This window comes from Pelobates fuscus, chromosome 5 (assembly GCF_036172605.1).
Source record: "Pelobates fuscus isolate aPelFus1 chromosome 5, aPelFus1.pri, whole genome shotgun sequence".
Lineage (NCBI taxonomy): Eukaryota > Metazoa > Chordata > Amphibia > Anura > Pelobatidae > Pelobates > Pelobates fuscus.
In genome coordinates, this window is record NC_086321.1 from 307719384 (window position 1) to 307745241 (window position 25858).

Here is a 25858-nt window from a genome sequence, read left to right on the forward strand (position 1 = left end):
ACTTGCAGGCAGTCCTGCTGCCACCTCCTCTACTCCTCCTACTCCATCCTCTTCCATAACCTCCTCGGCTGAGTCCTCTTGTGCTGCTGCGTCTTGCTCCACATCAACGGCACCCCCCCAACTCCCCAGGTACTATTCCACATCCCGGATACGGCAGTGTCACGCCGTCTTGGGTTTGACTTGCTTGAAAGCAGAGAGTCACACCGGACAAGCACTCCTGTCCGCCCCGAACGCACAGGTGGAAAAGTGGCTGACTCCGCAGCAACTGGATATCGGCAAAGTGGTGTGTGACAACGGAAAAAATTTGATAGCGGCATTGAAGTTGGGCAAGTTGACACATGTGCCGTGCATGGCACATGTGTGTAATCTGATCGTACAACGCTTTGTGCATAAGTACACAGGCTTACAGGACGTCCTGAAGCAGGCCAGGAAGGTGTGTGGCCATTTCAGGCGTTCCTACACGGCCATGGCTCACTTTGCCGATATCCAGCGGCGAAACAACATGCCAGTGAGGCGCTTGATTTGCGACAGCCCTACACGTTGGAATTCAACACTCCTAATGTTCGCCTGCTCCAACAAGAAAAAGCTGTTAATGAATATTTGTATGACCGGGGTGCTAGGACAGCCTCTGGGGAGCTGGGAATTTTTTTGCCACGTTACTGGACACTCATGCGCAATGCCTGTAGGCTCATGCGTCCTTTTGAGGAGGTGACAAACCTAGTCAGTCGCACCGAAGGCACCATCAGCGACATCATACCATTTGTTTTCTTCCTGGAGCGTGCCCTGCGAAGAGTGCTGGATCAGGCCGTAGATGAGCGTGAAGAGGAAGAGAAAGAGTTGTGGTCACCATCACCACCAGAAACAGTCTTATCAGCATCGCTTGCTGGACCTGCGGCAACGCTGGAAGAGGATTGTGAGGAAGAGGAGTCAGAGGAGGAATGTGGCTTTGAGGAGGAGGAGGAGGAGCAAGACCAAACACAACAGGCATCCCAGGGTGCTCGTTGTCACCTATCTGGTACCCGTGGTGTTGTACATGGCTGGGGTGAAGAACATACCTTCAATGACATCAGTGAGGAGGAGGAACGGGAAATGAGTAGCTCGGCATCCAACCTTGTGCAAATGGGGTCTTTCATGCTGTCCTGCCTGTTGAGGGACCCTCATATAAAAAGGCTGAAGGAGAACGACCTGTACTGGGTGTCCACGCTACTAGACCCCCGGTATAAGCAGAAAGTGGCGGAAATGTTACCGAATTACAAGTCGGAAAGGATGCAGCATTTGCAAAATAAATTAAAAAGTATGCTTTACACAGCGTATAAGGGTGATGTCACAGCACAACGGGAATCTAACAGGGGGAGAGGTGGAAGTCATCCTCCTCCTCCCACGACCACGCCGGCAAGGACAGGACGCTTTAAAGACGTGTTGTTGATGGAGGACATGCGGACCTTTTTAAGTCCTACGCATCGCCACAGCCCTTCGGGATCCACCCTCAGAGAGCGACTCGACCGACATGTAGCAGACTACCTCGCCTTAACTGCAGATATCGACACTCTGAGGAGCGATGAACCCCTTGACTACTGGGTGTGCAGGCTTGACCTGTGGCCTGAGCTATCCCAATTTGTGATAGAACTTCTGGCCTGCCCCGCTTCAAGTGTCCTGTCAGAAAGGACCTTCAGTGCAGCAGGAGGTATTGTCACTGAGAAGAGAAGTCGCCTAGGTCAATAAAGTCTAGATTACCTCACCTTTATTAAGATCCTACAAGATGGCACCAATATACCAGTGGTCTAAGCATCTTCCAACCTTGGCCTAAAAAGGGGAGGTGATTCCACAATTAAAAATCGCTGCCATATACATGTCCACTGATAGGAGACGCGGAAGGTATTAAACTGATCAGAACAATACTAAACTCACCACTCCTATCTGGTGGCACATTAGCTTGCCCGCGCAGTGCCCCAAATTTCAAGTAAGAGGACCGACCAAGCATCTTCTTCCATCTCCCTGTTACAGAAATCACTGCCATATCCATAGAAATTGTACATTATATCCAGGAGAGTTTTATAGGGCCAAATCTTGTCGCCTGTTGAAAGAGGTGACCTTGCTCGGGTCCCAGGTGTGCGGTTCCTAAAATGGCTGCCATATACCGCGGAAGGTATTAAACTGATATGAACATTTACTAAACTCACCACTCCTAGTGCTGTTTATTTAATTTTTTTGTGGTGAGGCTTTACAGGACAGAGTGCTTCTCCACGGGACATGTTAACTCATGGGCAGCTGGCTCATCAAGGAACCAGAGCAGCTTGAACGAGGTGACCTTGCTCGGGTCCCAGGTGTGCGGTTCCTAAAATGGCTGAAAATACACGTCCACTGATATTTGACATGATTTATGCCCCCCACCCACTGCGCAGGGGTGGGGGCCGGGGGAGGAAAGTAGGTCCCCCCATTGTAATTTATGACCCCTACCCACCGCGCAGGGGTGGGGGCCGGGGGGGGGGAGGACAGTAGGTCCCCCCATTGTGATTTATGGCCCCCACCCACCGCGCAGGGGTGGGGGAGGACAGTAGCTCCCCCCAGTGTGTATCAGGGTCCCTGAGGACAGGTGTCAATCCATACCTGCCAAGTGACCCTATGTAGGGGGAACAGTCCCTATTCTGCTCTGTGTCAGTGTGTATCAGGGGCTTTGAGGACACCCCTGCCGCATGTTAAGCCCCACCCCCGACAAAATGTGTTGTTGTTTTTTTTTTTTTAATAATCCCTGGTGGAGGATTCATTATTTTCCACCAGGGATTATTAAAAAAAAAAAAAAACATTTCCTTTGATACAGTGCCATAGTTGCCAACATTTGAAAAAAATTTCCAAGGACATTTTGCAGCACAGCTATCAATTACTGTCTGTGTATAATATCCCTGGACAGTCAGTGCTCTCTGTATAATACAGGGTTGTGTGTATAATAAATTGGGACAGTCAGTGCTCCCTGTAACGGACACCTTCCATTGATGGACGCTTCCTAGCTTGCGCCGAGGACCACAAGCACCGCACTGGACACCACAACCACCGCAGACTCCACAACCGCCGTCTTCCGTCCACCCTGGAATGAACCTCCAGCATTCAGGAGCATGTGGGGAAGACCTCTCCTCCAGGAGAGGGTATCAGGAACAAGAACTAAGTGATAAAAGCTCAAGGGAGTATGCAGAGCATAGCAATCCCCAGTGTAATATTGCAGTTCCTTCCAATAACGAGACAAGGCTACGTATTGAGGGTCAAGAAGAACTCTGGTTTAATTACACACACTCTGCTTCTATGCAATTCTCCCCTGCAAGGGAGACGCCCACATCCAATTAAACATTACCCACTCACACAATGGTTACCTCCCACAGATTCCCTCCCCTTAGCCTGTGTGATAGAATTTATCTTGATTCCAAGGCTCAAGCTTATAGGTGTCATATAATGATATCATATATTAAAATTGGCTAACTTGGAATTAGGATTGATTGCTTGATGCTTGAACAACACTTAAGACCATATGTGTCTGAGTCCCGGGAGCAGAGAGCCCCCACCTAAGATGTCTCTACTCTAATCTTGTTGTTCTCTCTTACCCAGAAACGTATTTGTTATGTATACATGGCGCTCATCCCTATGTCTTATCTGTATTCCCTTGCTATTTTTGTTCTAAGAGTATTTGCACGTAAGCACTTACTTTTTAATGTATAAAACCCAGCTGATGAATAAAAAACGTCAGAGGCTTATTTTGAATACCAACAGGTGTCTGGTGTCTAATTCTCGCTTCTCCAAGTGCACTTGTAACAACAATTTGGGTTTCCTCTGAATATAACAAAGATCAACATTCTGATCCACAACAATTTGGTGCCGTGACCCCGGGATCAGACGAATCCAGTTCATCCGGACCCAGAAGGGTTGGCTCGGAGCCCAGACGGTTAATCAGCTGCAGCAGAGGTAACCCAATTATAACGTACAATTTAAACATACATTTTTATAACTTTAAAACTATACATTCAATCTTCATAAAAGAAGAGTTAGCTGGAAGTCCTTTATGACCGACCTCAAGCACATTTTCATGCCCAAAACAGTTCCACAGATTCAGGCTGTGCGGTCGGTCTATTTCTGCCCTGAAAAGTTATATGTCCCATCCGAAGGCGGCGTTCGAATCGTCAAACTCACTTCGACTTTTGTCAAAGTGAAACCGGGGTTGTTCGAACAGGACTTAGTCTCCAGCCGCAATGTCGAAGGTACAGCTCACCACGTTCAACTGGATTAAAATGGCCGCCGCCACGTGTTTGACTGTAATGGCGGCCACTTTGACTGCATTCGAAGTGCCAGTTTAAAAGTTGGAACACTGCTCCCAAGTATTTAAAGGGCCAGGAACAGCATACAAACATCCATTGTGCCCAAATACAAGTCTCAAAGGGCAATACCTTCCAGGGCCATAGTCGCAGGGCAGGAGGCTAGCGATCAGTCCTCTCCAATGCCCAGTGGCAAATGGCAGTTTGTCACACTCCCTGTATAATACAGGGTTGTGGGTATAATATCCCAAGACAGAGAGCAGCACTATACACTATGAATACAAAGGATATGGAGAGGAGGAGGAGGAGGAGATGAGGAGGAGGAGATGAGGAGGAGATGAGGAGGAGCGTTAAATGGTTGTCATGCCCTGAAGGCGGCCCTGCTGCTGAGTCCATACACACACACACACACACCCCCAAGCCTACCTGTTGCTGTGGGTCAGCCATCTTATGGCCTTTGCAGTAGCAGCATGGGCTGCTGCTTAACGGCGGCGGGGCTTTGTTTGGGGCGGGGGCCTGTGCTGGGGAGCCTGTCAGTGCTTTCTCCTGCATTCCCTCGGGCTGTCACAGACAACAGTCTGAGGGAATAGAATCTAAACACATGGCCAGCAGATTGCTGGCATTTGGGGGGGGGGCAAGAGGGGGCACAGCATGATGTAGGAAGGGGGGGCATGGCCCCCTCTGGGCCCCCCAGTGACGCCACTGCTATTGAACTATCTGAAAACTGGTAAACTGCTGTATTGTATATTTGTTATATCTAAATATTCACTGATTGTCATGCATGTTAGATTGTCACAATAAACTACATTTTTATAGTTGGTTTGTAATGTGTTAAATACAAATCCTCTAATAAAGTGTACTCCAGGGTCTATAAGCATTAAAATAGTGAGTAGCTCTTAGCATTAAATTATGGGGAACAGTGCCAATATATCAATTCGATAATGTTTATAATGATAAGATCATCACCATATAAATATCCTCACATTGTCTAGTGGAAGGCAAGCTGGATTTCGGCACCAATATCAGATGCAGACCACTTTAACAGCTCCCAGTGCTCCATCAATGACCAAGAGCACTAGGGAGCTCTTAAGTAGCTGAAGGAGGTGCAGACCACAAATGCTCCCTCAATGAAGTGAGGGGGCTCAGCCAGGTGATGTACTCCTGGTTCAAGAAGTCAGGGAGAAAGAGTTCCAGGGCCAGACAGGACCCTACAAGCCCATGTCCAAACCCTAGGTGGAAGTCTTAAGGTTAATACAGTTCTGGTGGGAAGAGTAGCCGCAAGGTATCTGCCAAACACAAACAAGATCAGATACTCCCTTTGAGTGGCAAGTTCACACGACCCACATACAATGAAGGATGAACTTTTAGTTCAAGTTCTGAACATATGGAGCTCTCAGAACATCTAGTACCTATGAGAAGTGTGAAGCCAGAAGCCACCAATACAATAATGAAAATAAGTAGGAAGTCATTTTATTTGCTTTTAATTAAGCAGTCTTGTCAACATGCATACAAATGGGTTGTTACATTGTTTTATTATAACTGCCCCTTATATTTAAGATACAGTATTTACACTAACCAAGCCAGGTAACTTCTTTCAACTGTACTTTGTTTTGCAAGAAGCCATTTGGACTAGGCAGACAAGCTATAGCTACAGGGTCTGCAATGTCGTACAGGTAAGCAATAGGAGGTGCCAAGCTTGAGTTGTAAAGCCATTTGGTGAACACAAGGCATTGTAACTCAGAACATGGTGCTGCATATTCAGAAACTAGAATCTTCATCTTAGTGCAGTGATGAGAAAAAATTATACTATAATTTGATCCACCCATGCTGTGTGCAATATATGCATTCAAAGACTGCTTCAACTGGAGAGTGTCTATTAAACAGAAAGGTAAGGGAGTCATGGTAACTTGTGTGTCCAACACAGAGGTCTCTAGGAGGACATCCAGTTTAGAGCTAAGCTCTTGTGAGTTTCCCCGGGGGTATAAAGCCAGCATCACCAAGCAACTTCAGTGACACATCACCATCAGGTTTTATCACCAGCTTTGTAATACTACCATGATAGAGAGACAGTCGGACCCAAGTTTCCGGTGGGAGTTGTAGTGCCCTGTAGATGAAGATATAAATTTTGTCAGTACATGGAAGGCATAAGACAAGTTTGTACAATATAGGTCTTGAGTATTTTTAATGCTGTAAAGCAGGATTCCCCAAACTCTGCCCCCCCAGATGTTGCTCAACTACAACCAGGACCAGGCAAACTGCAAGGTGTGCGGTTTCTGCTCCCCAGCTTAATGAGACTGCGGCCGGAATATGACGTCATATTCCAGCCGAGGAATCATTAAGTAGCGCGCGAGGGCGGGGGGGAGCACAGCTCCACCAGTGGCCGCCATCACAGCTCCCCCTGCGGCCACCAGCACAGATGGCTGTCTGCCCTGCATAACCCCCGGTCGCCCACAGGGAGTGAGCTTGCTTGTATGTGAGCTTGTGTTTTTATGTCAATGAGATCATTTAAATCAATGAACTTGTCTGTCTGCATGCGAGTATGCTTACTGTATAATTAAACAGTTAAACAGTTTGGATGAAAACCTGTTTAATAAGCAGCACAGTTCATTATAGTAAAAATTGCACACAATTTTACAATACTGGGTTCTCATTTCAATTTTGTATAGTTGTTCTGGGTTTAGTGTACTCCATTTACTTTGTTAAATAAGGGTGTTTAAAGAAAAACTAAAAATGCAGGTTAGGAATAGAGGGCCTGGAAGATACCTGTGGAGACCACAGATGATTTAGAATGATAAATGGAAGCAGTTTACCTGCATACAAAGTAGCGGATCACATTATCATGGCAGACTATTATTTCATAACTGTCTTTTGTTTGTTCTGGATCTGCACGGTGGATGTACTTCCTGAATGCAGCCTCAATGCGTGGGCCATCTTTAAAATACTAAGATGGAGACAACGACCAGGGTTAAAAGCAGAAACAGAATGCACACCAGAAATGCTTTAAAAATAGAGTCACCACTAGATATAGCTTACAGAAAGATCTGGTATCCACTTGGATTCCGCAGGAACTGGTCGGATTGGAGGTCCTTCGTGAAGCAGACTGGAGCTGCACATTTTAATATCTATAAGAAGATGAAAGAAAGCCAAACCACCAACAAAACAGCTCAATAACAGTTATTCTGCAACTATTCAAAATATGCATAGGCAGCAAGAATTGGGATTTCAGAGGTCTACATGCAGCAGCCTAATCCCACATGTGCAATAGAGGGTCCAGTAAAACCTTTCCTTCCCCTGTACACATGGCTCATCTGATAAATTCTTACTGATATCAGCAGTTTCTGTGGATCTGGTCAATGATGAATAAATAATGGAGCTAAAGTTATTCCCTTCACTTGCAAGAAGGGCCAGACGCTGTCCTGTTATGCTGGCCTGTTTACGCCCTGTAGAAAGAAAGACAGCATGTAGCTTGTTAAAGGAACTAGCAAGTACCATAACCACTACAGCTGTTCTGGTGCCTAGAATGCCCCACCCCCTCCATTCCTGCAGCTTACACTCAAGCTCCTTCTCTGTACATCCTTCCAGATGTTTCAAGTTTATTAGAGACATTGGTTCACGGCTTTAGGAAAGATTAAGTCACTCCATGTTCAATAAGTGGTAAAGGAAGACCCCAAATCCCAGTTTTATCCATAGAAAAAAAAACCAAAAAAAAAACCCCCAGATTTGTGTTACTGCATTTTTTCTTCTAAGGCCTTTAATTCCTCCCCACCCGATTCTGAGTTGTATGCTTCACTATTCCCTTCAATAATGCATCAGAAAACTACATTTGAAGAACCTAATTAAGCAGAGATTTAAATACATGGTACTAAGAACTAGTAATGACCAGCTTTAGACGATAGGTGTGGATCATTCTGAAACGTGGTGCAAACAGGGTACAGTCACCAATACAAGGTGCCCAAAACAAGACTGAAACTTTGTTTCCAGCTTGGCTATGCCATTTCTATTCACATTTTGCACTTAACATTATCCCATTATTTCAATGTAGCAGCTAGGATGTTACAAACCCCAATATAGGATGCTGAGCAATCACATTGCAATGTTGGTTTTAAAAACTCGACTTCTGAGTAGGTTACTAAAAGGAAAATTTAAAAAAGTCATCTTAGGTTAAATAACCTGCAGTTATCCCTGGAACAGTTAAATGAACTGCATGTTGTATTTGTTATGGTATCAGGAGTGCCCAGAAACCAACCTATTGTAAGTAGTGTAACACACTTCCAGGTAGGATTTTGTCACAGATCTTGTAACCACAGCCTTCTAGGGTACTGAAAGTCCAGGACACATCCAGCTCTGTTTTCAGATTTATTTGGTGAAATATATATACACATGTTACAAATCGCTATTTGTAACTGGCCCTTTAAATGAGAAATTGCCCTGCTTCCCTGGATTGTGGAGAAGCATGTTTGCCAGCCTCCTGCCTCATGACTATGGCCCCTGGAAGATTGTGCCCCTGAAAACTTACTAACATTTATTGGGTGTGTATGGCCCTTTAAGAACCGTCTGGGGACATATTGTGACTTTGCTGAACAATGCCCCTTTAAGACTATGTCCCCAGACCGGTAAAATAACTTGTTCCTGGCTTTCCCCCACTTGGTTCAGTAAATAGGGCTTACTGAACCAAGTACCACACAGGCAGACCACCCAGAAGTTAAAGTGTGCAGGCAATTTACCTCCCAGGCTGTGAGGTTACTGCCGGTCAATTGCACGTGGCGGCGGCCATCTTGGTTTCCTCGAATGCGGTCAGCGGTGTATGCTAAAGATTCTGTGGAACTGAAATCGGCTACACATTTTGCCGAACACCGCTGACCCTTAACTTCTCCCATACGGAACTTGCAGCTCCAGAGACTAAGTCCCGTTCGAAATGGGACTTAGTCGTTTTTTCGCATGAAATTGACCGACCGCACAGCCCAAATCTATGGAACTGTTTTGGGCAGGAAATTGTGCTTGCGGTCGGTCATAAAGGACTTCCAGCTAACTTTTGATCCACTGGAGGGATTTGGCTGATTTTTGGAAGGGTTTATGTTTGATGTATGCTGAGTCTGAATATGCTATTTTATTGAAATTGAATGTATGGTTTTAAAGTTACAGTGTGTGTGTAAAAACTGTATTTTTATTGTATGTAATAATTGGTTTAACTGTTTATCTGAGGGGAGGGAATGTGTGGGCTGCACCAGATGTGTGATTGGTGATTTTATGCCTCCCCCTGGGAGTGTCCTATTTGCATGTAACCTCAATAAAAGCCAGGCTGGGTGTTCCAGACCTGAGACCTCTTCTGACCCTCAATACGTAGCCTTGTCTCGTTATTGGAGGGAACTGCTATATCACACTGGGGATTGCTATGCGCTGCATATTCCCCTGAGCTCTTAATCACTTAGCTCTTGTAAGAGCTTGTTCCGGATACGCTCTCCTGGAGGAGAGGTCTTCCCCACACGGTCCTGGAGGACAGAAGCCGATCCAGGGTGGAAGGAAGACGGCGCGGCTCCAGTTAAGCTACGGCGGTTGTGGAGCCTGCGGTGGTTGTGGTGTCGTCTGCAGTGCTTGGAGTCCTCTGAGAGCGCTAGGAGCATCCATCAACGGGGGGTACTCAGTCGGAGTACACGGAGCTCCGTTACAACACACAAGTGTTTCAAAAAGTGAAAAATAAACAAAACAAAATTCCTTGCTCTTGCAAATCCCTATCTGGAATTGGGTGGCTTTCCCACTTGCCAATTTACAAAATGTATACCTGCAAGACACCATTCCTCTGGCTTTTCCTCCTCACCCTGCAGCATGCTGATCCCTTCTTTTTAAAAGCCTGCTAGCTAATTGATCAGATACAGGTGAGGTGCAATTAGGCATAAGTGAAACTATTAAGCAAAATAAAAGTTCTGGTCTGACTGTTACTTAGCAGCTGGTGCTATTGGAGCACTGGCCCACCCTGCTCTCCAAGTGCTCAGTCCCAGGGACCCATACAGTGGTTTGCAGAGTACCAGTAATGCAACTTGCAAACCTAACATCTCTCCCTGGGACATTTAACTCTCAAACCTCAGGCTGCTGTTCAGTAAATCAGGCCGAATATATATGCCATCAACTACCACACCACATTTCCTCTCACAGTAGTCAGACATTTTAGAACAGTTTGTATTACCTGGGGTCCACCAGATGCGGATCCCCGTTTCCAGCAAAGAGCTGAAAGCCTGCCCATGCAGGGTTGAGCTCAGGACAGCCAACAGAAGCTTCCAGCTTTCCATCAGAAGTAGTGAAGGTGGTAAACAGCACCCAGCAGACCACATGAAACAAGTCAAACCAGTCTTGTTTGACTGCTTACAAATTGAGGGCATCATAATCACTACAGCACATGCTAGTGGTTAAAATGCTTGAGTGTTCCTTTAACCCCTTAAGGACCAAACTTCTGGAATAAAATGGAATAATGACGTGTCACACACGTCATGTGTCCTTAAGGGGTTAATGCAGGGGTTCCCAAACCAGTCCTCAAGTACCCCCCCTACCAGTCCAGGATTACCCTATTGTGTGTAAAGGGTTTTCTAAAAAAACTCCTCAGACACAACTGGGTAATTCCTAAATCCTGAACTGTTAAGGGGGTACTTGAGGACTGTTGGGAACCGCTGCTTTAATGTGAAATGGATCACAATTTGTATCAGTCATAAACCAGGCAAACTGTCCTACGATAAAGTCTCTTCGCTCCCCACCCTGACAGTCACATCTATGATATGATCAGCTCCTGGAAACCAGAGGAACTCCCCAGCTGAGTAAAAGATATAAAAATCCTATTAATTCCTGCTGTGTTATTCAAAGCATGTGTCTACAGCACTATACTTACCAATCCCAGTTCCAATCCCAGCGCCCAGGGCTTATAGGTGGACATAGAAAACCAGAATCATCACCACTCTTTCCCACAGCGGCAAAAACTGCAAAAGCAGAGCCACCAAAAGCAATCACAGCTCTATGAGAAACATGTTACCAAGAAATCAATCCCAGAATAATGCTAAAGCCACCACTGAGCCTGGAATTTATAGGTAGCGACTAGTTCAAACTTCCCACCCAGTTGTAGGCACTGTGATGTTACTGCAATTATGTAATTGTAGGGGACACATGTTGCAGATTGTTATAGCTAATAGGGGGCAGGAGATTCAAATCAATAGGAATGTGCTCTGTGTACTGCGCAAGCAGGGTAACTTGACCGTGGAATGTATCAAGAAATGAACAGAAATGATTTTTCTCAGATCTCCTAGCCTGCAAGGGAAAGTGATAAAAGGCAACACAACTCAGTTTGTTTTAAAATCTCATTATTTTTAATCAAATAAAAATATCATACAGTTGTTAATATATGTATTTTTGAGGAGATGTGTACAAATAATGTTCTATTTCACTTCATGTATGAGTATGTATGAGCCTGTATGAGTTGCAGTGGTTCCCAACCCAGTCGTCAAGTACCCCTTAACAGTCCAGGATTTAGGAATTATCCGTTTGTGTCTAATGTGTTTTTAGAAAGAAAAAAAAAAACACTTTAGGCACAACAGGGTCGTTCCTAAATCCTGGCCTGGTAGGGTGTACTTGAGGACTGGGTTGGGAACCCTTGAGTTAGAGCATTGAGAGGAAGCTTCCCCAAACTCCGACCCTCCAGATGTTGCTGAACTACAACTCCCATTGATACCGGAGAAACTGACGGAAGCCAAGCACAGAGAGATGGACACAGGTTTCTTCAGGAAGGAAGAGATTCTTTATTCGATTCACCGACCGGGACTCAGAGGGACTAATGTCACCAAAAAACAGCAAAGTCTGAGTCCTGATCATACAGTGTAGGTCCCTTATATAGGCATAGCTCCTCCCGTAATCAGTTCAACCTACACATACTCTTATCTAATCAACCGAACAGAGACTAAAATCCTGTTTGACCACATGGCTTGCCCAGCACAATGGAGGAGGGGAAATACTCGTATATCCTGTATTCCTACTTATGCTCCTTACACTACTGATTGTATCTTAGCTACGTGTAACTGACGTAACTGGTACATCAACATATGCAAGTGCACATACCACGTGGCAATCTTGTCCTAGTAAATTTATTTTTACTGAGATTCCACCACACCATGATTCTATAAATGAAATAGATAGGCTGAGAATCATGGGGGTTGTAGTTCAGCAACATTTGGAGGGCCGGAGTTTGGGAAAGCCTGATTAAGAGGATCAAAACAAGCTTTGCTTAAAGGGACACTATAGGCACCCAGACCACTTCAGCTCATTTAAATGGACACTCCAGGCACCCAGACCACTTCTGCCCACTACCCTTAACTCTGCAAATGTAATTATTGCAGTTTTCATAAACTGCAATATTTATCTTGAAGGGTTAAGTTCTCCTCTAGTGGCTGTCTGTGTGTTATAACTACGCTGGACGTCTTCACGCTATGTGAGGACCTCCAGCGTCGCCAAAATCGTCATAGGAAAGCACTGAAATTATTATTTAATGCTTTCCTATGGGGAGGTCTAATGCATGTGTGCCGCCGGCCGCGCATGCTCAATAGGTCTCCCCTAACGGCTGACGTCGGCGGGGGATGAGCGTAGGCGGGGCTTGAACCAGTGCTGAGGGATATTGGGGCTGGTTACAGGTAAGTCACTGAAGGGGTTTTAACCCCTTCAGCAACATGGGATGGGAGGTGGGAGGGAGAGGGGACCTGCAGTGCCAGGAAAACGGTTTGTTTTCCTGGCACTGGAGAGTCCCTTTAAGTAGTCTGAGTACAGTGTCCCTATTGCAATTAGTGCTGCAATGTATAACATTGCAGTTTTAGAGACAGACAGGTACTAGAGGTGCTTCCGGAATGTTACCAGACTTTTGGTCCGCTAACTGATGCTGGACGTCTTCACGCTCTGCATGAGGACATCCAGCATCAGCTATTTCCCCACGGGCCAGCCTTGGTTTAATACTGTCCTATGGGGAGGCATAATGCGCACACCGCACTCGCCACGCATGCGCATTAGTGTCCCCTTGTCAAGTGATGTTGGAGAAAACAGAGCCTCGACTCAGGGCCAAGGGACATCGGAGCTGGAATCAGGTAAGTAAAAAATGAGTGGATGTAAAAAAAAAAAATCCATGCAGAAATGTAACATTGGTGTTACACAATGTATATGTAAACCAAAACAATAATTTAAAAGAACACTACAAACAGGGGCGGCGCGTCCATAAGGCGGCACAGGCGGCCGCCTTAGGGCGCACCGGCTCTGGCGGCGCAAGATTTCAGTGACCGGCAGGAGGGAAGCTCTCCCTCCTGCCAGGCCACCTTCTGGACCCCCGGCGCGGCGTGCGGCAGTGCTGAGATCAGATGTGGCGAGGGAGCTCTAATCTCTGTGTGTGTGTGAGTGACTGTGTGAGTGTATGTGTGTCTGTGTGTGTGAGTATCTGTGTGTCTGTGAGTGACTGTGTGTGAGTGACTGTGTGTGAGTGACTGTGTGTGAGTGTATGTGTGTCTGTGTGTGAGTGTGTCTGTGTGTGAGTGTGTCTGTGTGTGTGAGTGACTGTCTGTGTGTCTGTGTGTCTGTGAGTGACTGTGTGTGAGTGTCTGTGAGTGTCTGTGTGTCTGTGAGTGGCTGTGTGTCTGTGTGTGTCTGTGTGTCTGTGAGTGTCTGTGTGTCTGTGAGTGTCTGTGTGTCTGTGAGTGACTGTCTGTGAGTGACTGTCTGTGAGTGACTGTGTGTGTCTGAGTGACTGTCTGTGTGTCTGAGTGACTGAGTGTCTGAGTGACTGAGTGTCTGAGTGACTGTCTGTGAGTGACTGTCTGTGTGTGCGTGAGTGAGTGTATGTGTGTCTTTGAGTGACTGTCTGTGAGTGAGTGTATGTGTGTATGCCTGTGAGTGATTGTATGAGTGTTGCATGTGGGTGTATGAGTGTGTGTTTGTGAGTGTCTGTCAAATCAGTGAGAGTATCTTTGTCATTGAGTCTATGTGTGACTATCATTGTGTCTGTCAATGAGTGCCAGTGTGTGTGTGTCAATGAATGAGTGTGTGTCAGATCAGTGAGTCTGTGTGTTTGTCAATGAGGGTGTAGCGTGGCGGAGCGCGCTACCCGGCCAGACTGACTGGAGGTGCTCACTGAGAGAGCACTCCCTGTCAGTCCGGCCAGGTACAGAAAATTGAAGCTCCTGTAGGGGATATCCTCCACTCGGCAATGCTACAAGAGAGGTAGGAGGCACACCAGGAAGGGGAGTGAGACCACGAAGGGGGTGCGGGGTGCACAGGGAGGGGAGAGAAACACCAAGGAACAGGGAAAAGAGGGGAGCGGTTTGAAGAACACTAAGGGACAGGGAAGGGCCAATAATGGCCGGGGAGAGGGGCTGGTTAAGAGGCACAAAGGTGAAGAGGTTATTTGGGGGGGGGGGCGGACCCAAAATACCCCAAAATACCCAAAAAGTACCCAAAAATCCTTGCACCGGACCTGACTCCAAACACCTAAAAAACTGCCCAAAGTACCTGCCTTGCAAGGACTTCTCATTGAGCTGCATTGGGAAGGTGGTATTTGGACAGCAACAGAAAGTCTGGGCTTCGGAAGAAGGGTATGGCTTGCAAAAGCTGCAGACAAGAGATCTGCAGCATTTGTATGATATTTTACATATACCCCAAATGAAAAAAAAATGCATAAATTCATGGAAGTTTTCATTGGTAGTATATCTACTAAATGGGGATTTTATTTAATTATGTTTCATTCTTTTTGAATTTGGGTAGTGAATAGTCGCTTTAAGATAACAGAGTTATGTACTAAAGTGAATACAGTTAGATTGTATAAAAAAAAACAAAAAAACAATATGTAGATTATATTGAAGTATTAATTTTAAGAACAAAGAACTATCTACCTAACCCTGTCTACTCCAATTATCCTAGCAATAGTCAAAGGTACATTATAGTATTAGGAATACTATAGTGTTCCTCTGCCTCTAACAGTGTTAGGCATATAGTGTTAAGGGTGAGGATGTCCAGGTTTGTTTGATTGAGTTAAACAGCAGCAAGTACTTTTATTGGCTGTCTGATAGACAGCCACTAGAGCAGTGATGGCGAACCTATGGCACATGTGCCACAGCTGGCACGCCGAGCCCTCTCTGTGGGCACCGGCTGGCCACCTTTGGGCCCCCCACGAGGCGGTCGGCAGCTTCTATTGTGGGTTGAGGGAGTGCTGTAGCCTTAGTGATGCCGGGAGCCGGTATATGACGTCAGACCGGCTCCCGGCATCACTTTTTTTTTTACTGTCCTTCAGATAGATACCTTACCTGATTTTCTAAGCTCACTAAGATGCCTCTTTCCATTTTTGATTGCCATATTACTTATGCTATCACTTCTCGGGTGGATGGGATTTGTATATTTTTCCAATTCTGTGCTATCACTCATTTGGCTGCTGTAATGACGTGTAAAATTAACATTGAATCCTTTATCTTCATTTTTGACTCAATTAAATTTAATAAAATTAGTCCAGGATCCATTTGTGACGAAACACCTTTTGTCACTGGATTTTTAGGTAACAAGCTGCCCTTTCCCTCTGGCTGTTGGAGGAGTCTGATTACCAGCCTCCTTCCGCATGACTATGGCCCCTGGGAGATTTGGCCCTTTAAAAACATTATTTGGGCTAATGGATTTATATTGTGCTGCTGCTGGTCCTTTAAGAACTGCATTGTGGCTTATGGACTTGTATTGGACCATGCCGGCCCTTTAAGAACCATCATATTGAGACTTTGTGTGACAATGCCCCTTTAAGACGTTGTCCGCAGTGCCCCCAGACTTAGTTAAAATATTTTGTTCCTGGCTTTCTCCCACTTGGTTCAGAAAATGGGGCTTACTGAACCAAGCACCACACACGCGGACCACCCAGAAGTGGAAGTGTGCAGGCAATTTACCTCCCAGGCTGTGAGGTTACTGCAGGTTAATTGCCGACCGCTGGGTGGCCGCAGTTCGTGCAAACGAACACGTGGCGGCGGCCATCTTTGTTCATTCGAACGAGGTCAGCGGTATGTGTAGCCAAATCCATGGAACTAAAATCGGTTACACATTTCCACGAATACCGCTGAGCCTTACCTTCTCCTACACTGAACTTTCAGCTGCAGAGACTAAGTCCCGTTCGAAATTGACCGACCGCACAGCCAAAATCTATGGAACTGTTTTGGGCAGGAAAATTTGGTAAATAAAGGACTTCCCTCTAACTTTTTATGTACTGGGGGGATTTGTATGATTTTTTGTTATGTTTATATTTAAAGTATTCTGATTCTGAATATGTATGTTTTATGTGAATATGATGCATATTTTTAAAGTTACAGTGTATGTATAAAAAGTGTATTTTTCCTGCCTGTGATAAATTACATTAACCCATTGTGTTCAGTAATTATATCAAAGGCAGAGGGGAAGGATTGTATGTTTGTGCTGGGTGTGTTTTACGGTTTGCCTGTAAAGGATTGGTTGTACTGTGTCCCACCCTGTGGGATGTCCAAAGTACCTGCCCACTGCATAAAAGCCAGTGTGTGGTCATTAAAAGTGCAGATCATCTTGTACCTTCATGAAGTTTCGGCTCATGTTTGGGGAATTGGAGCACTACACTCTGGGGATTGCTATAATCACTATACTCCCCAGGGTATAATCACTAAGCTCTGCTAAGAGCTTGTTCGTGTTCCTGCTCTCTGGAATTCGGAGAGGTCCACCTACTGGAAGCTGGACCCTGGTCTTGGGTCCAGAGTGGGTGGAGACGGCGAGACCCCAACACAGCTGCGGCGGTTCGTGGGGTCTGCAGTGGTTATGGTGTCAGGCAGAGTGCTTGGAGTCCTCAAAAGCACTAGGAGCATCCGTCAGCGGAAGATACCCGGTCGGGGTGCCAGCGGTTCCGTTACACCATTGTTCATTTATTTCCTGTCATATAATCAATTAATGTAATTATATCTTTCCAATAAGTATATATTGTTTGGCAGTACCACCATATGCAGTACCACCATATGTGTAAAAAGGTGGACCATGCTGGCCCTTTAAGAACCATCATATTGAGACTTTGTGTGACAATGCCCCTTTAAGACGTTGTCCGCAGTGTTATCAATGAATGTATTTGGATATACTTTGAAAATATAATCCCATGGATAGTGCATGCAAGTAAAAGTGTTTGGAGTAGAGAAATTGAGTAGAAATATAGAATAGTTCTGGTTAGCAAAGAAGTTTAACTAAGTCCCAGAAATTAGTTGAAAAGACAGAGTGTTAGAGTGGTATTCCTTGGGCTGGTCTGATCTAATGATGCTTTGATGATCTCCTGAAATCCCAAATTCTTTAAAGAATTGCTTATCTTGAATTTCTTTACGTCACCAATTTAAAGTGACCATTGGGAATAGGTGGGTGTACCTTCTTCTAATGATAGTCCTATAGACATTCATCAGTAGATGGCATCACAATACATTTTCATTACATATTCCAACTACCACTTTATCTAAAGGGTTAATTGAATTTCATGATGAAAATTATGTCAAAAATGTCTTATCTTTATGGGCAATCCATCATTAATGAATGTCATACTTCAAGGGAATAGTGGTCCTTTTTGGTAGACCACCAGTCTCCTTTTTGTGCCATAAAGTTTATTTTTAAAGCATCTTGACTTTGGTTCAACTCACTCTTGCAATGGGGTCTTATAGAAGTCCCATTGAATTTGAAATGTAAAATGAATTACTGGTAGGGAGTATCTCTTCTTGACTCTAATCGGTCTGGTTTTCTCACACTGTCTTATTGTATGAGCTAAGTATGTCTGTACTATTAATATGTGACAACGCATAATATATACATGTCTTTTGCATACATTTAGCTAATATTAGTGTGGCGAAACCGACCTCGCCACGTGTCCTTGGAGGGGGCTGCTTGCCCGCCTCTTGCCTTTGGACTATGGACCCGACTTTATGTGAATGTGTTAACCCAGATAGCTATGCCATGGAGCCCATTCGTGTAGTTAAAGACTTCGGCTCCATGGCAATTGAACTGTGTGAATAGGATCTGCGCGCTATTCGGTAGTTTTGTGAGCTCAGATCCCAGTTATCTGGGGATATGTGAAATGTCTGTGTGTTATGTGTAAAAGGTGACTTTATGTATTTTAAAGTGTTTTACTGTCTTTGTGTCCCCATGTGCTCAATGGAGTCTGTCTCTGTCCTGGGAGGTAATTGGATTACTTCTCCATTGTCTCCAGGACATTGTCTCTGTAAAACCGGTCTGAGCCGGAAAGCCATGCTGGCAGGGGTTTTAAAAGATACTTTACTAACTTTTGAACCCCTGGTCTGATTCATGCCATTTTTTTATATGTTGTTCCCCTGAATGGATTGATTGTGGATATGTATTTTTATGTGAATGTGATGTATGGTTTTAGAGTTATGAAAGTTCGGTAGAAAGTATGTTTTAACTTTATGTATAATTGAGTTTCCTCCTTATTCCTCCTTATACCTCCCTGTGGGCGGACCTGTATTTGTAACAACTGCAATAAAAACCAGGCTGGGTGTTCCAGCACCTCAGATTCTGCTTGACCCTCAAACCAATGTGTCGTCTCGTTTTTGGGGGAATTGGATTGTATGCTGACTGCCAGGAGTGTAAGCGGATTGTATGCTTTTCCTGTTCGGCTGATTCCAGGGTTCGTGTGTTTCCAGTTCGGGAGATTGGTGCTTGCAGTAGCTGCTGGTCTATGGAAAAGGGGATTATCGCCTAAACGGTTTTTATCCTCTTGTAATTGTAACGGTTTGTTACAATTAGTTTTAATAATAATGAAATATATTCATTAGGTTCTCTCTATGAATGTATTAAAATTATTATTGCAGCTACTATTTTTATATAATTAAACATAATTATATGGTTAGTATATATAGATATGTATCTCTTGGCTGGGCTCTCAACCCCCCTTTTTCCAAATACTTTGGTTTCCAACACTTAGTTCTAAGTGTCAGATATGCCTTATCTATAATCACTGTTTGCATTAGCCACATTCCAATCAGTTTGGTCATCCAGTGAATGGAGTAAGAAAAAAAAAAATATGTCTGTGCATCTTTTACCTTCTGTTACAAGATGGAGTCACATACTTTACAGTATACATTTTTTATTTTATTTCCACAATATCTTGGACAGTATGCATTCGTTTGTGCCCATTTGGCACTTTACATTACTTCACCGATTTCCACTTGCTGCCTAATTTGTTTACATTCTTTCTTTTGTAATTTCTGCACATTGGCGGTACATTTACTGTTTCTAATTCGCATTTGTGTGTTTCAATGTTTGCCCCATGGTCTTATGTAGTGATGTCGCGAACACAAAATTTTCGGTTCGCAAACGGCGAACGCGAACTTCCGCAAATGTTCGCGAACCGGCGAATCGGGCGAAACGCCATAGACTTCAATAGGCAGGCGAATTTTAAAACACACAGGGACTCTTTCTGGCCACAATAGTGGAAATAATGGAAAAGTTGTTTCAAGGGGACTAACACCTGGACTGTGGCATGCCGGAGGGGGATCCATGGCAAAACTCCCATGGAAAATGACACAGTTGATGCAGAGTCTGGTTTTAATCCATAAAGGGCATAAATCACCTAACATTCCTAAATCACAATGGATATTTATTGACACCTGACATATGACATATTGACACCTTGACATATGGATTGACACCGGTCCTCAGAGACCCTAATAAACATTGACACAGAGGAGAGGGGGGGACCTACTGTATGATCAGGTAGTGTAAGACTATTCTTATCAGTTTAATCCCTGTTAAGAGTAGAGGACTATTTCCTTGTTTCGCCAAACCCCTTCAAAGATGGGAAAAGCGGTATGAGTGGAAGAAACAAGGAAATGTGGTCAGTTGGTGGTGCCAGCCCTCAGTGCATATATAATAATATATATAAAAAAATAAATATAAAATAAATAAAACTATCAATATTAACTCCCCACCCCCCTTTTTCTAAAGGCAGTGAATCATGGGGCTTCTGGGGGCGTCCGTAGCATGCCGCATCATAAGGGGCAGGCTGGGGTCATCCAATCACAGCTTGCCCCATTAGCAATTTTATCCCAAGTGTGTTCCCCATTTCTCTGATTAGTGTGGATCTGCCTCCCTCTCTTCACTTGTGTTTTAGTGAGGGAGGGAGAGAGATCTGTGGTTTAGCTAGAGAGATTTAGGTATTTATAGGTAGTGATTTGTAAAATCTTGAGACCCAAAGGCTCTTTTCAGAGCCATTAACCCCTGTCTTGCCAGTGATCACTATAATCACTGGCTCTTGCACAGCAGCACGTTTCTGCTGTTTGTGCCTTTTTTTTTTTTAGGGGTTCATTTTTTGTGATCTTTTTTTCTTTTTTGAGACCCAAAAGCTCTTTTCAGACCGATTAACCCCTGTCCAGCCAGTTATCACTATACAGATCACAGGCTCTTGCACAGCAGCACTTATTTTGCTGTCTGTTCATTTTTTTCAGGTGTTGATTTTTTTTTTGTGACAGCTCACTAAGTAAAGTGATTGTGATCATGTACATGGATCACAGAAGTCAACCAGCGCAGAGCAGTCATATGCCACCCTTGCGCTAGAGTCTGACGCGTCTATGTCAGACTCTGACCCTGATTTTGACCCTGCCAGGTGCTCAGATACATCATCACTAGATACAGTGTCTACTGCTAGTGATGTATCTGGTGATGTTGTATCTGTGCCTGCTAGTCCCCCTGCCAGAAGGAGACGTGCTGCTCCAGCTGGCAGAACTGCTGAGGAGTGGGTAGTGCCTCATCGCCAGAGGCCAGACATCCCATCCTTTACTGCAAATCCTGGCATTAATTTGGATGTCACAGGATTTAGCCCTCAGCAGTTTATGGAGGTGTTTCTGGGCGATGATGTATTGGGTAACATTGTCGACCAAACTAATTTATATGCCCATCAATTCCGAGCTACAAATCCGGACTCTTTTTTGGCAAAGCAGCAATGGGCCCCCATCGATGTGCCAGAATTTAAAAGATTCTGGGCATTGACTATGTTGATGGGCATCATAAAGAAGCCCTCCATCCGCTCCTACTGGAGCAGTAGCCCCATCTGCTCTACCCCCATTTACTCCCAATGTATGTCGAGGAAGAGGTATGAAATGATTCTGCATTTCATGCACTTCAGCGACAACAGACTGTGTCCCCCTGGGGAGCATCCCCAGTTTGACAGGCTGTATAAAATCCGCCCCCTGATTACCCACTTTGCTGCCAGGTTTGCAGAGGCTTATACACCTGGAAGGAATATATGCGTGGATGAATCCCTGATGAAGTATAAGGGAAGGCTGGGATTCAAGCAGTATGTTCCTTCCAAGCACTCTAGGTATGGTGTAAAGATGTATAAGCTCTGTGATAGCGAGACTGGGTATACTCAGGCCTTCCGGGTGTACGAGGGAAAGGATAGCCACCTTGACCCTCCAGGTTGCCCAGAACATATGGGAACCAGTGGCAAGATTGTCTGGGACCTGATATTCCCCCTGATGAACAAAGGGCACCACTTGTATACTGACAATTTTTAAACAAGTGTCCCTTTGTTCAAGCTACTGTACTGTTTTGATACAGTAGCTTGCGGCACAATTAAAAAGAACAGCACAGGTTTCACAGGACAACTTGCACGCACCCGGCTACGAAGGGGGGTTAAGTACAGAGACAAGAAGGACGTCCTGTCAGCCTGTGTACTTATGCACAAAGCGTTGTACGATCAGATTACACACATATGCCATGCAATGTGTCAACTTGCCCAACTTCAATGCCGCCAACAAATTTGTTCCGTTGTCACAAATCCCTTTGCCGATCTCCAGTTGCTGCGGAGTCAGCCACTTTTCCACCTGTGCGTTCAGGGCGGACAGGAGTGCTTGTCCGGTGTGACTCTCTGCTTTCAAGCAAGTCAAACCCAAGACGGCGTGACACTGCCGTATCCGGGATGTGGAATAGTACCTGGGGAGCTGGGGGGGTGCCGTTGATGTGGAGCAAGATGCAGCAGCAGAAGAGGACTCAGCCGAGGAGGTTATGGAAGAGGATGGAGTAGGAGGAGTAGAGGAGGTGGCAGCAGGATTGTCTGCAGATCGTGGCGGTGTCACCAACTCCTCTGCAAGATTCCATGCTTGGCAGCTGTCAGCAGGTTTACCCAATGCGCAGTGTAGGTGATATACCTGCCCTGACCATGCTTTGCAGACCAGGTATCAGTGGTCAGATGGACCCTTGCCCCAACACTGTGTGCCAGACATGCCATTACTTCCTTTTGCACAATCGAGTACAGGTTGGGGATTGCCTTTTGTGAAAATAAATTTTGTCCGGGTACCTTCCACTGTGGTGTCCCAATAGCTACAAATTTTTCGAACGCCTCAGACTCCACCAGCTTGTATGGTAAAAGCTGGCGGGCTAATAGTACCGACAAGCCAGCTGTCAGACGCCGGTAAAGGGGGTGACTTTCTGACATTGGCTTCTTACTATCAAACATGTCCTTGACAGACACCTGACGGTGGGCAGATGAGCAGGCCTGACACACAGACGCTTGCAGACAACTAACTGCTATTCAATCTATAACAGTGAAAAAGTTTTTTTGGTTTTTAAATGCACGCTATTGTGACACCAGATAAGAGTGGCACTTTGAACTGGCAAAGGTTGGCAGAGTACACACTGTAGGCCTGACACACAGACGCTTGCAGAAAACGAACTGCTATTCAATCTATTACAGTGAAAAAAGTTTTTTGGTTTTAAATGCACGCTATTGTGACACCAGATAAGAGTGGCACTTTGAACTGGCAAAGGTTGGCAGAGTACACGCTGTGGGCCTGACACACAGACGCTTGCAGAAAACTAACTGCTATTCAATCTATTACAGTGAAAAAAGTTTTTCGGTTTTAAATGCACGCTATTGTGACACCAGATATGAGTGGCAATGTGCAGTGGCAAAGGTTGGCAGAGTACACGCTGTAGGCCTGACACACCCGCTTGGAGACAACCAACTGCTATTCAATCTATAACAGTGAAAAAAAGTTTTTTGGTTTTCAAATGCACGCTATTGTGACACCAGATATGAGTGGCACTTTGAACTAGCAAAGGTTGGCAGAGTACACGCTGTAGGCCTGACACACAGACGCTTGCAGAAAACTAACTGCTATTGAATCTATAACAGTGAAAAAAGTTTTTGGGTTTTTAAATGCATGCTATTGTGACACCAGATAAGAGTGGCAATGTGCACTGGCAGAGGTTGGAAGAGTAGACGCTGTAGGCCTGACACACAGACGCTAGCAGAAAACTAACTGCTATTCAATCTATTAAAGTGAAAAAAAAATATTTTTTTTAAATGCAAGCTATTGTGACACCAGTGAGTGAGTGGTGGCACAAGTGGGCATAGTATATGCTGTGAGCCTGACACACAGGCTGACTGGCAGGCAGGCAGGCAACTGCAATTACATTACACACAAAAAAAAAGCATACTGATGTTCCAGCCCTAAAAAGGGCTTTTTGGGGTGCTGTCCTTACAGCAGAGATCAGATGAGTCCTTCAGGACTGTAGTGGACACTGTATACACTAACCTAGCTATCCATTTCCCTATCAAATCAACAGCAGCTACACTTTCCCTCCTCTCACTAAGAATTCAGCTTGAGAATGAATCTAAAATGGATGCTGTTGAGTAGGTGGGAGGGTCTGCTAGGGAGGGTGTGCTGCTGATTGGCTGGAATGTGTCTGCTGACTGTGAGGCACAGGGTCAAAGTTTCCAAGATTGATTCAGAAAATGTCCAATTCCTTGATGTCGAGTTGACAGTTATCAATAAAAAATTGGAGTATAGGTTATACACCAAACCTACTGACCGAAACACCATTCTGCACTCTGAAAGCTTTCATCCTCAGCACTTGAAGAACTCATTACCTCTATCACAATTCCTGAGGGTGTATCGAAATAACTCCCAGGAAGAACAATGTGAGATACAATTAAAAACGATGTATTTGAAATTTATAAATAGAGGATACAAACGACCGCTATTGGACAAAGCTCTTCTTAAAGCTAGAGAACAACACAAAGCGGGAACAGTACCCCAAATGGAATTACAAATGAGAACAATATTCCCAATGAAGCTACACACTGCCAGCAAGCAGATAACAGAGTCTATTACTCGAAACTGGAACATTCTCAAGCAAGATCCAATGCTCCCCAAAGAGTTAACACACAGACCCATGTTTTGTTACAAAAGAAACAAGAACTTAAGGGACTTGTTAGTAAAAACGAATCCAGTCCATTGCTACAAACCATCCACAATAGAGAAGAATAAGGGCTGTGTGAGATGTCTAGGGTGTGTAACCTGTGGACACCTTATTCCCTCTAAGACTTTCTCTCATCCCCACACTGGAAAGATCTATAAAATTGCCGCACAGAGTTTGTCATATATAAACTAATATGCCCGTGTGGATTGAGTTACATTGGCAAAACTGAGACAGCTCTATGCGAGAGAATTAGAGGCCACAGGTCAAGTATCCGCTTGGCCTATCGAGATGGCAAATCGGACAAATCTGTGGCCCGACATTTTCTAGAGAAACAACATCAACTCTCTACTTTACGATGTGTAGCAATTGATCATGTACCTGTGGCTTTGAGAGGGGGAAATCGGGCTAAGTATTTGTTACAGAGAGAAACTTTCTGGATATTAGAATTGGGTACATTGTCTCCAAGAGGATTAAATGAAAAATGTTCCTTTATCCCATTCTTATAAAAATATGTCTCTATATAAATTGGAGATGTATAACCCTTTATCTAACAAAGTTATCTTTTAATTTTTTAGATATGCTATTGAACTTATGTATCTGACAATAATTTGCATATTCCTCACCTTAAGCTCAGGCGCTCTTTCATCAATAGCCGGTGCAACAAATACCCTTGGAAAATGCTTGCAAAGTAGTAATTAGTTATTTTTCTATGCAAAAAATTGTCTTATCTATTAGGATCTGAGCCTTAATCACTGTACACTCTATAATGTAGCGATTCACAAATTGGACAAGAATGCCAATAGTCAATAATATTTAATCAATAGATATTTTATTATTATTATATTTTGCACATTTTCACACTTTGTAGTTTTTAGGAATTTTCTTTGGTACACTTCACACTATTTGATTGTAAATATGTAAATAAACACATGTAGTGTTTTATCACACTAAGTAATTGACATATAAACATAACTCCTTTTGAGTCACTTACAATATTCCTTCATGTAATATTCATGTTACATGTCTTGTACATGCATATGCACTCACATACACATTATCACGTTTTGGGGTATTAATTTAGGTCTTAGACCATGGATCAGTATTAAGACATAAGCTTTAATATAAAAATCATGGAACTATGTTTGCTTAATAGAATATAACTTAGTAGCAAACAATATCTAGGCAGTGCCGGTTTCGGCAACGTAGTGTCAACTATTGGTTGCCATAGTAACGCCAGTAAATCACTCCTATTGCCGAATATGGGGCTGGCCGATCGTAAATAAAGGAGAGATTCTCCCTGCGGTTTCTGTTCACACAGC

General features: G+C 44.5%; 1 protein-coding gene across 1 annotated transcript; it reads right to left on the reverse strand.

Annotated features, from left to right (window-relative positions):
• Positions 1–6207: 6207 nt before the first annotated feature.
• LOC134612221 (serine/threonine-protein phosphatase PGAM5, mitochondrial-like) lies at positions 6208–7901 on the reverse strand. The gene is made up of 5 exons (XM_063456570.1): positions 7847–7901; positions 7619–7735; positions 7329–7417; positions 7106–7236; positions 6208–6399 (listed from the first exon to the last, which is right to left on the reverse strand). Exons 1-5 carry the CDS (start codon positions 7899–7901, stop codon positions 6249–6251), a joined length of 543 nt encoding a protein of 180 aa, XP_063312640.1. The 3' UTR covers positions 6208–6248.
• Between the last annotated feature and the right edge of the window lie 17957 nt (positions 7902–25858).

Coding starts and splice junctions, on each gene's coding strand:
- LOC134612221 (XM_063456570.1), bottom strand. CDS start 7,901: ATGTCTCTAATAAACTTGAAACATCTGGAAGGATGTACAGAGAAGGAG. Junction 7,418..7,618: donor CACAGAAACTGCTGATATCA/GTAAGAATTTAT, acceptor ATCTTCTTATAG/ATATTAAAATGTGCAGCTCC. Junction 6,400..7,105: donor ATCCGCTACTTTGTATGCAG/GTAAACTGCTTC, acceptor CTTCATCTACAG/GGCACTACAACTCCCACCGG.